General features: G+C 31.8%; 1 protein-coding gene across 1 annotated transcript; it reads right to left on the bottom strand.

The window, feature by feature from the left end:
* Nucleotides 1-2,520: 2,520 nt before the first annotated feature.
* Nucleotides 2,521-5,346, bottom strand: LOC148608592 (uncharacterized). Its single transcript, XM_088546060.1, has one exon. It carries the CDS (start codon nt 4,839-4,841, stop codon nt 2,568-2,570), a length of 2,274 nt encoding a protein of 757 aa, XP_088402186.1. The 5' UTR covers nt 4,842-5,346; the 3' UTR covers nt 2,521-2,567.
* Nucleotides 5,347-12,307: the final 6,961 nt, after the last annotated feature.

The following is a 12,307-nucleotide window of genomic DNA, read 5'->3' as shown; positions in this document are numbered from 1 at the left end:
GTAGCACGGCCTCGCTTAATTAAGTGCGGAACACAAAACTTTCCATCCCGTTTGCACATCAGGCGTGGTTAATTTGTAGCATATGACTGTGTGAAAAATTAGACAAGTTTAATGTTATATATACATCATCTGACACATCGGGGAGTTCTCAATCTAAACATATTTACAAACCATAATAAAGTTAAATGAAGAATAATAAAGGTTTCAAGATACATCAATACAGCTTCTTTTCATTAAAAATTAGAATCAGATTATGGAGAGAGTGCCACATATGATAATCATATAGTTTGCATTTTACGATAGTCATATAAAACGAACGTCATTTAATAATAATAATATGTTTCAGTAATCCTATGGGTATTGCATAATTATGAAATGGTAATCATATATTTTCACAAAGATATGATAGCCAAAATTTTCAAAATTGTTACTATAATCAGGAAATTATTATATGATTTTAATATGATAATCATTTGATTGCCATGTGAATCGATCACCATATGATAATCACATGTGGCACATTTAGCTGTGTAAAGCAGATTAGACAGTGTGAATCTATCAATAAACGTACTTAAATTTGAGTTTAGTTCTGTTACTGCTTCTTTGTATAACGTTGCCGTTAAAATATGTTGCACCAATATACAGTACAATTTGTGCGGAGTTTTGAGTTTGGAAATTATTGGTCAGTTTGTATGCGTAACAGTTGCTTAGTTTGACCGTTCTTATAGTAACTATTACAGAAGTATGATGTAATCACTTTAGAACATGACAGGCTGCTGCTTTGAATATATCCATCATTTCTTTTAATTACATTGTGCATGTTGTTATTCTGTCATTGCCATCCGACATACTTTACACAGTAGAAAAATTTGCTATGGATTACTTAGATTCTCGTGTAGTATTTTATTTACGTTCATTTTAATATCAGATAGGAATTTTGTATTACTTGTTTTTTATTGTCTTCACTTGTTACATGGTATGTTTTGTTTTTGTTTTTGTTTTTGTTTTTGTTTTTTTTATTTGGTTGTATTGTGTAAATAGACAGTCACCGATATCATATCTTAGCCATGCATCCAAACTCTAATATATCTGAACCAAATTTTCGTTTTTTATACCTCGGTAAAGTTTACTGCTATTGAAATGTGATAATGGTATCAGGCAGCAGGTGAAACACGGTATGGAAAACATACACAAACAAAATCATTTTGATAGAATAACTAGATTATTTGCACAATCAGAATCATGGAAAACTGACGAGATCATGCTGGACAATTGAGTTACAATTTCAATGAAATACACTGAAAATGAATATTTCAAACACCTCATTTATCTAACATTCTATTGAAAAAATTTCTGAACAAAGCCAGTAATGCAGAGACCAGATAATGGTCTTTTCAAATAGAGAAAGTATCCTGGAGTTATTTTACATTGTCAGATTGATGGGTTTTTGACCTGCATGGTTCTGATCTTTCCCATTTTGTTTGATTCTAACAAACACTTGTATTTAATATTTGCTTTGTTATTTTCTTATTTCAAAGCACTTTAAATAGACTTTTCATTCGGAACGTCGGTAATTTTAAAGATTTCGATTGAAAACCAGACTAGATTTTCCTTCAGATAAAAAGCTTGTATTAAATAAATCTCATGCTTGGAAATATTTAAATGCAACCAATAGTTAATAAATTACATAATTTAGGCGATATATTATCTTACAACACCCTTGAACTCGAGTCTACTTTTTCAAGTATTGTTACAAAAATATTTAAATAAATAGTATGCTAGACCTGAGATCAGCTTCCTGTTAATATACAGTAACACTGACAAATAACGGTAAAAAAACTGTCAAATATTGAAACGATTTTTATGTAAAACTTGTGCGGAAAAAAAAACGCAACAGCTGGATAGCTGGAAAGAAAACGGCAAAAGCTACAAGGAGAGTTGTTTTTTTTTACGTAAATCAAATGAAAGTTTAAACATAAATAGATATAAAAATGTATTTTCAAAAATATAGTAAAAGGGTCGTAAGGAGCAGTTCTGTACGTATTACTTCAAATTCCAAGACTCGAGTCATGGTATTTCACTTCCCCTTGTATTGGTATAGGGAGTTTATAGCGGACCTCGTAAAATGGATAATTGTCTATTTGTTACAGAGTAACCTATGTCCTTTTGAATCATTGCAAGATTGAAGTCAAACGTGTTTTTATCTCTTATAATGTGGTGTATGCTAAGTACATTTAAATCAATGAATTATACTGTATAAGTTTATTTTTTAATTAGTACATCTCTCAATTATTCAAAAGTACTATCACACAAGAAATACTCCATTTTTTGTTAATCATACTGTCTGTTGTTTTGATGTTATTAAAATAAAGTACAAATATATTTTTCTTGTCACAGCAAAACGTATGGCTAAATGTGTAGCTCTCTGTAATATCGATTTGTATATGTTTCGTTTGATAAAATTGTCATACAAGTATTTATAGTTTGTTACCAATTCATAAATAAAAAACGACTAAAATATCAAAGTCTTTTCTTTAATTGTTGATAAGTGATAAACAGGAGCATTCCTAATTTAAGCTGTCTACTCCGTAAAATAATAAGTCTCTGTCACTTCTTAGTAAAGGACTACCTTCGTCCATTTCTTTCATTTCATTACCTTCACAATACGATCGTTTTCTGAGATAACTACTGTTATTAAATCTTTTCAAGATGCGACTTTTGATTTCATTTTCAATACATTTTTTTTGGTTTGCAAAATCAATATACATTCCTAGGCACAGAAAAGCACTGATATATTTTGAATGTATCTCTTTCGTAGATACCATGTCGTAATTGACAATAATTAATTCGCGATTGATGTCACGAGCTACGTTATGCCATGCGTGCTTCCACTCTACCTTGTACCAGTTGATTGGCCCATTATAATTAGCGCTCAAAATAATCAAAAACGTCCTACATTTACTCATTACATCAATTATCTCTTCTTCTCTTGGAGCCCCAAACCTACTGTGCAAGCACGGCCAAAATACGTTAAGATTTGATGTTGACAAGTAAGGTAATAGTACAGTCAAAATCCATTGTCTTATTGTTAGATCTTCTTCATTGTGTGCAATGTAGCAATCGTAAGAGTAAACTCTTCTGCACTTAAATTTCCAAATACTTTTTATCCTAGCACGAACAATCAAAAATAATTCATAACGAAATGTAAATGACATCACTGCTGATATCAATACTGAAATAAAACCAATAATGACGCAATTACTGAAAAATGGCAATTTGTCTTTAGGAAAAACACAACCGAGTTGCTGTTGATTTAGAATTTGTATCGGTTTTAAACCTTCATGAGTAATGCACATTACCTTTACACGACTTGAATACTGTCCGTTTAGGTTAGGAAGCCACTCTTGTAGCCATTTATCACTACATCTGCATTTTTTTATTCCATACAGAAAAATGTTACTCGAACTTAAGACTTCAAATGATCGTGGTATTTCGGTAACAGGGTTGTCTCGTAAGTCTATAACGGCGGTTTTAAGTGGGTTAAAATCTGTTTCTACGATAGTTCTTATTTTATTTTTTGTCATATTCAAAATGGTTATGTATGGAAAATAATGCACGATACCTGGGAGATGTGGAAATGAGTGAAACTTGTTCCGGGAGAAATCAACCTCCAGATTATTACCAGAGGGAAGTACTGCCGGAAATTTCCAGTATCCAGAACTAGAACAATTCACAACGGTCCGATTCCGAGTGGCTGGCTGATAAAAGCAGTGACATCTTGGAGGACATTGTTTTACCATTGAAATATTGCATATAAACTTATTCAGTTCATTTTGTCTCAATAAATCAATAATGTACGTATCCCGCATTTCTGGCGGTGAGGAGCATTTTACCTTGAAATAATCCCGTTCCATAATTTTTGAAGATCTTTTAGCAAGATCGGCATATGGAAAAAATTTACAATCACAATGCCACGTGTTGTTTCTCACATCTATACCGTAATACATTACTCTTCCAAATGTTGATAAAGGGTAGAACCCTAAGTAATTAAATGCTTGTACATCGAAAAATTCTACCATGAAATTGTTTGACAGATCAATCATTCCACCGAATCCAACACTGGTGTCTTTTCTGCATGACCAGTGATTTGTGTTTATAACTGTTTGAATTTTATTATAAGCATATCTAAGTTTACAAAAACATTGCTGCTTTTCCATTATAAAATTTGTAATTTCGACAAATAAAATGTTATTGTGTGAAACATCAAAGTTGAACAAACTGCCATTGACATTGATCATAAGTCCTGGATCAATATATTTTATATTGTTAACGGCTAAATCTAGGCTCCGGAGATGTTTAAGACTAACAATGTCTTCATTTCTGATGTGCTGAATATTGTTTCCTCTCAATATAAGAGTGTCTAGCTCTTGTAGACATGAAATTCCAGTTATGTTATGAATTTTGTTGTATGATAAATCCATGCGAAACAGACTGTTTTCAAATTCACATGTGTTAATTGGTAATTCAGTTAAATTTCCATATCGATGTACCAGTTCATAGTATCTATATTTGCCACCTTTACAAACGAGCTCTGTCCCGGGCTGATGATGTAAATATTTGATTTTTAAAGTCCCAAGATTGTGTTCGTAAACTGAGTTCGAATTGCAAACACAGCATTGTAAACGATGGCTCTGTTCTGAAGTATGGTTATTACAGACGTCTGGACATCTCAAATCATCCCGATGAAAAAATTCCTGCATTTCTTTTTCAATGTTGTTCACTGCACTACAACTGTGTATGTTATACATTAGAAACATACATGTTATAAAAATCTGAAACATGTTGCTTATGACGACACTTCCCAACTGCTAAATCAAAATGCACTCTTATTTGTTCGGCATAAAAATAATGTAAGATTTTAATCCAAATAGTAAGGTATAAGTTTCCGCAATATGATATTAACCGAACAAACACTTCAGCAGCGGACATTTGTACTTAGCAGTATCACATTGGTATATGTAAGGCTTTTAAAAAACCTATGTAATGGAGGTTATTTGAATCGTGTATTGATATAATTCAAACTATAAAATTTACACAAACGGTAGGACGAAAACTTCCTCATTCAGTTAAATAAATTTAAACATTTGACGTTTTGAGGGAAATATGATCAATATCACTCCGATGATATCCGAATGTTACCAAAATAATCAATAATTAAACCGATCACCCGTCATTGATATCAGATTGTTTACAACCTCTTCGCAGCCACAAACGTTTGTTCTCTCCTTACCCTTACATTCATGAATGAATTAACTGTTTCGCTAGTCCTTTTTGTACTTTAAGATCGAACAAATACATATACCTTCAAGAAACTAATCAATGAAATGTGTTGAAGAAAGTTTTTCAATTGTTTTCTACCGTTGACTTGTAAAATAAATCCACTGTTTTAAGAATAAGATAACGTAACATAAATGGTTTTATTGTTGAGTTAAAGGTATCATAAAGGGTTTTGACTTTAATATATTACAAATTTGGTATATGGACTCGATAGTTTCCTATTGATATAAAAGAGTAATCAGTGGAACCAAGGTTATAGCGATAACCAAATGAATGCAATCCAGGGAAAAAGACCAGACATGGAAAATAGACATACACAACAAAGAACATAAAGTAACTAAAATCATACATACAAAGTATCATCGATTTCTAAGTGTAGGTCAAGATATGAGGCTGACTTCACAGTGTATGTATCCTTTATCTCAAATTCTTTTGGGTAGATACGATGTGTTAAATCCCCGAAATTAGGATTGTTTATAGATAATCATCTTTATAGCGGAAACTAAAATTGAAGGATCTAGCCAAACGATATTCTTTCTTTCTGATCAGATCAGCTATAAAGTCAGCCTCATAAGAGTGAAGGAATAGGTCAGCAAGTAAAGGAACACAATTTGTTCCCATTGGAATGCCGACCGTTTGTTGAAAAACACGTCCACCACACTGGACAAACATGTTGTCAATTAAAAATTGCAGCATTTTGTAAACATCTTCCTCTGTATATTTGGAAGATGATTTGGAATTATTTCTTAGAAAGTAAGATGAATCTCTACCAAGAACTATATATTTGTATCTAGGTGTACCATCATTTTTGGAAAAAACAAATTTTTCCTGAAGTTCTATGAAATGATTGTGAAGGAATCGTAATTGTACGAGCGAAACTCCTCCCTTATATCCCAAAATTACTCAGAAATAAAAGAGAGATATTTACAAGGATTATTCCTATGTTATCACGACTATTTCATTCCTAGTAACCAATACCACGTTTTTGAGTTTTGACAATCAGATAAAGGCACTTGTGTGTTGGGGGGGGGGGTTAGTTTATATTGTTGCAGAAATTTAAAAATCATACTTTGAATAGTCGTTTTATTGATGAGATGTAATTTATTAGTCTTCATTCCTGCATTCGTCTTTGTTAATTATTGTCAGTTATTTAACAACCTTGTGAAGCCACTTTTGGTCCCATCCCTAACATTTCCTTGCTTTTGAAGGTATATGCAATTGTTCGACACCCATGAAAGCTTCGACAATGAATAGAATGTTATGTTGATGAACAATACCACTGACACAATGACAAAAGATGAGAAAGAAAGTTTCGTTTTGCATATTGTTCTGATTTGTTCTTTTTACAATTATTATCTTAGACTAAAAACGTCTTGGTGACGGTACATCTAAAAAGAACAGTAAAACTATGGCAACCATCTTGAAAACGCTTGAAAATCAAATATTATTATTTTCATGCTTCCAACGTTTTACTTTTTAAAAAAAAATGTTATTATAGCAATAGACAAATGAACGGAAAAGGTGAAACGCAACAAATGCATCAGAGTATAACTTAAATAAAAAATAATACATTCCTTCAGATATCACCAAAAAGTTTAAACAAGTGTAAACACAACTTAAGGTAAGCTCTGAAAGGCCTACAACAAACTCAATTCAATCCACGGTAACATAATAATGACACTGCTTCAAAATAAAACCGACATTAAGACTTTTTAATTATCATAATTATTTGACTTTGGACAGGTGTATGTCTGTGATATTAAGATAGAAACACTTTTTTTTCACATATTCATAATTATTTCTTGTCGGCAATGCGTATGATTATGAAATGGTTGAATGTCTTTGGTTTGGTCGTTCCAGCGACTTATTATCTGACGACTCTGCTTCGCCATCATGTATAAGGTGATAGTGACAACTGGGTGCTTTAGAGTGAGAATTATGTGATATTACAGACTATTGCCTGTGTGAGTTGGCACTTTTGAAAAGCTAGTACTACTATACGTTTGATTCAACTAAACTATTTCATCGTTAAATACATAAAACATTTAACCACGTTAAATATATCAATCAAGCGTTTGACCATTAGCAATTTATTAAAGATTATTTTGTTTTTGTTTTTTTTTTTACATTAAAAATTAACGATGAAATGTTAACTTATATTTTCCATTAATTTTGAAGATATGTTCCTCTTTCAATGATCACTAAATCACATTGACTAAAAGCAAATGACTCCTGGTTTGCAGTTGTTTTCTGTAAGGAGAATCAATACGAGAAATGGGAAATAGTTTGGATTGTCTTAAACTAATAAGGGTGAATTTAAAACAAAACAAAACAAGTAGTTTCTTCGGTCAAAACGACTATTAAAAGCACAATAGTCGAAAAGGAAATCAAACAATACGAAGACACTATTAAACGAAATATAGGAATCAAAAACAGAAATAAATTCCGTGCTAAAATCAGATGTTCTAGAAGGGTTAACTTGCTACGGTTAATGAAAACAAAATGTGCTGCTTCTGGAAATTCGAGTCAAGTGAAAAAAAAAAGAAAAGATTGTATAATAACTTCAGGTTGTTTAAACAAATGGTTCAAATCGTAAAAGGATTTTTTAGCAGTATAATTTCCTAAACATCCACATGAACAAACTTATTTTCGTCACAATCATTTATAACACTTATATAAAATATAACAGAGAAGTAAAAGAATAGTCGAAATTTTGACAGAAAGAAGTATTTGGGTTTTTCGCTGGGGAAAATTCATTCACGTGATTCATTTGTTCTAGAATAATCAAACTTTTTTCTAGTAACAATATATATTTATCTAAATATAACTAACTGTAAGGAAGATTTTGTTAAATACAATTTATCACATCTGACGGCGGTGTAAAAAGTTTAAAGTTTAAGGAAATATAGGAATTGCATAATAGTATGGTGCCTACAATATTGTTTAATTTTATGATATGTTGTTACGCGCGATAATATCTTCCGTTTCGTCAGTTTATATATATTGTTTGTTTGTTTGTTGTTTGGGTTTTTTTTTTTACCATATACATATACCAAAGTAGATTATTTCGTTAAGTAATGAGTGATTGTTTCGATTGAATTTACAGCTAAATGTTTCAACTCGTGTTTTTTTTTTCCTTCTCGTCATTACACCACGTATTAAGACCAATTATGTTCAAAAAGAAATGCAGACAATATTTCATCGACAAGATCTTAGATGTCCAGAAAGATGTAACAAATTTAAAACCGAATATGTTTTCAATATGCGTTGTTGTATTTGTCGTTCTAGGTCTATTATCACCGACCAACTGGGGTCGTTAATATTGAAATATCTAGAATCAGGAACACGTATGATATATCCGGAAGATGAACATAAATACTACGGATTGTTTCATAGTCATGGAAATCTCACAAAATCAACAGCCAACACTTGCTTTTACAGTTCAAGCATGTTTCAATTCGATTTGTCATTCAATATGATAAATACCTTGGAATGACTTTCTTGTCTACAAAACATAGACACCCTGATATTGAGAGGAAATAAAATTGTTGAAATCAGAAATCAGGACTTGCTGAGTCTTACATTTCTTCGACTTTTGGACCTTTCATTCAACAGGATACGCCATACAGATCCTGGTTTAATTATCAACTTTAATGGGACTTTGTTTAATTTTAATGTATCATACAACGAAATCAAGAAAACGGATATGACGATTTTGTTTATGTCTAAACAACTATATTTCTGTGTGCTTGACTACAGCCATAATAAAATACTAACAGTACTTAATACTAGAAACTGGGTCTGTAAAAATGACACAAACCTTAGTCACGGTGGAACAATAAATCTGTCGAAGAACTCGCTTGAAGAATTTGTAGATAAATCAAGAGTAAAGGACCTTGGTTTTGGAACCTTACAGTCACTCGGAAAACTTTTTGACTACGGAATTGATGTTAGGGATAACATATGGCACTGTGATTCCAAATGAGATTCGTAACTACCATGAGAAGAGACTATTTTTATATCAAATGTTTTACACCTGTAGATTTAAGAAATAAATACATTATCCACATTATAAGGAAAAATGAACTTCATAAATTTGTGTAACAATGGCTGATAAATGTCCCCCGAGATGTTTTTGTTTTTATCAAACTGTTATTCGAAATCAAACTACTGTGTTTTGTTCTGATGCTGAATATCAAAAACTTCCTGTAATCTTGCCATCTTATCAACATCTTGAAGTTGACTTCTCTAGAAATCAGTTTTCATCATTTCCGGCGCATGCAAGTAGAATGAGGTACCTCACCACATAACTAAACTGACAGGGAATAAAATATCAAGCATTATAGACACTGATTTTTATCACCTGACAAATGCAGAGATTGACTTCAGAAATGATCAGATCACCGAAATACCTCGATCATTTCAAATTCTTAATCCGTGTAATATAGTTCTTTATGTCGTGAAAGACTGTACATGTAACGATAAATGGCTACATCAGTGGCTTCAACATTTGAATGGAAAATGTTCAAAACGTGTTCAGATTAATGCACTACGGCAAACCGGTGTTAAGTCAATACAAACCCTTAACAAATCACAACTGGGATGCACATTACTTAATGACAACATACCATTCATTAGTAAATGTATTATTACAGCGTTGTTAATTTCGGTAACGTTAACTTTCACGTTCCGTTATGAAATTTTCATCATGAGTAGTATAGCTATTAAACGTCTGTGGATGAATGAAATAAGAGATCTGTATGTATGTGATACCCATATAGCTTGCTTTGAAGAGCATAAAACGTTACGAAATTTTGATAATGTTTGAGTTATTACCCTTTTTGATGCAAAAAAACTTAAATGTATTCTGGCCATGTTTACATAGCAATATAGGTGTCTCAAGAGAAACTGAAATGATTGATGTTATGTCACGATGTAGGACATTTGTGATTATATTAAGCGCAAACTACAACGGTCCCATACCCGGCACGATATGGAATGGAGACACGCATGGCTAAACTGGTCACGTGATATGAACCGTAAACTGGTTATTGTTAACTACATGATTCCTACCAAGTTCATTCTAAATATATCCGAGCTTTTCTTCGACTTGGTATGTTTATTGATTTTTCACACCGGCACAATAGCATTAAAATGGACATAAGAAATTGTATTTCTGCCGATCGGTACAGAAATGGTCTATGTATGTCTCTTGTAGACTGTGAGACGAGTGGTATGACAGAATCAACCCCATTGTTGAATAATGAATGAGGGAAGAGTATTTAAGTATGCAAAAAACCACGATGCTGACATAAAAACAGATGATCAGAATTTCAGTAAATGTCAAAATTTGTCTCAAAATATTTAAAAGGTGGGAGCCAATTGTATTATTGATATTGTACTTTTGACAACATATGATAATTCAGAATGTTATGAATTTATTTGTATGTATTTTCACATTAGTATCATAATTAATACACTGTTTTAGGAAGCAATTTCACCAGTAAGAAAAAAAAATCCTTTATTGTGTTTTTGAATGAGGATACATTTTGTTTACATCTACATTTATACATAAGTGAATGTCTTGTTGAAGGAAACAAAATGTTAGTGGAAAAGTAAAAGTCAATGCGTAAGTAAAGTTTGTCACGGAATAGCTACGCTGAAATATATTCATAACTGTGGAAATCAATCAGTCTGGAATTTAAACTTTTGACAGAAAGAAAGATTCAAGTACATCATTTTAGTAACAATCCAATTGTACATGTACTTGTCATTTAACATCAACGTAAGAGATGGTGTTGGCTTTTCCAAAATTGCAATATTTCATGTTGTTCGGACATTCAGAGATGAAAATTGTTCTCGTGGCATTATTCAAGATGTATAAATATTTAAATTGTTGTCGACATACATATATATTTAGATTTTTGAATAATAGTTTAATATTTTCACTTTTATGCCTAAAGAACCGCAAAAAAGATAAACGTAATATATTCTAAAATAACTATCCAGAGTTAAAATATCAATGGCAAGTCAAACCTGTCAAATACTAGAAACAAAATCATAGAACGCAAAAAAAAGAATTTTACAAAAATACATACCGAAAACGCACAGCAATTTTCAAGAACCCCACTAAATTCCTATGTGAGCTCTGGGGCTCCAAAGAGATAGGAGTTTAAACTTCAGGCAGAATATTGATAGTGCAACTCGTTGAAGTTCAAGATGATGGCAAATAAATGATTAGAAAGCCTGATCACAATCATTAGTCATATTGAAAACCGGAACTCAAATATCACGACAGTGACGACAATATAACGTTTTAAATCTAATTACCACAGCATTCAACTATTTGAATTACGTCGATATTTAGGTAACTGTTATGTTTGCAGCGGATTCCTGTAATGCATACCAGTTTAAAGCTCGCAATTTCTTGAAGGCATATTAGTTTCGACACAAAACATCCATAAGGGTAACAACAAATTTAACGAACACTAATCCGATTCATAATCAAGTCAAGTCCAAAATAAATCCATCAAAATAGATGTTACACTACTGAAGCAGCTGGTACCGCAATGATCCTGACTTGATACAGGCACCATAATCATAGTGTCAAAAATACATTTATGTCATTATATAATAAGTTGTCAAATACCGTGTACTTTATTTAACGTAAATGTTTAATATGTGTCCAAAACTTTTAAATTCAAGTAAGATATTATTATTTCGAAACAAATAAAATGGAATATACGAAGAATACTTTTTCCAAATGACATAATTTTCAAACTTTCGTTTTTCAAGAAGCTCATCATTATGTCCAATGTCGCATCACCCAGGAGTTGTTACATTAAACCAACAAAGTTCAATGTTAGATAAACATAAAATGGTTCCGGACATTAGATTGATCGTATGGATCTATCTGTTCTTCACCTATGTATTCTATATATTTTTACATTTAGAATCTGAACAAATTATT

This window comes from Perna viridis, chromosome 9, assembly GCF_037379345.1.
Source record: "Perna viridis isolate PV_CMFRI_1.1 ecotype Kerala chromosome 9, ASM3737934v1, whole genome shotgun sequence".
Taxonomy (NCBI): Eukaryota; Metazoa; Mollusca; class Bivalvia; order Mytilida; family Mytilidae; genus Perna; species Perna viridis.
This window is presented reverse-complemented; position numbering and strand designations above follow the sequence as displayed.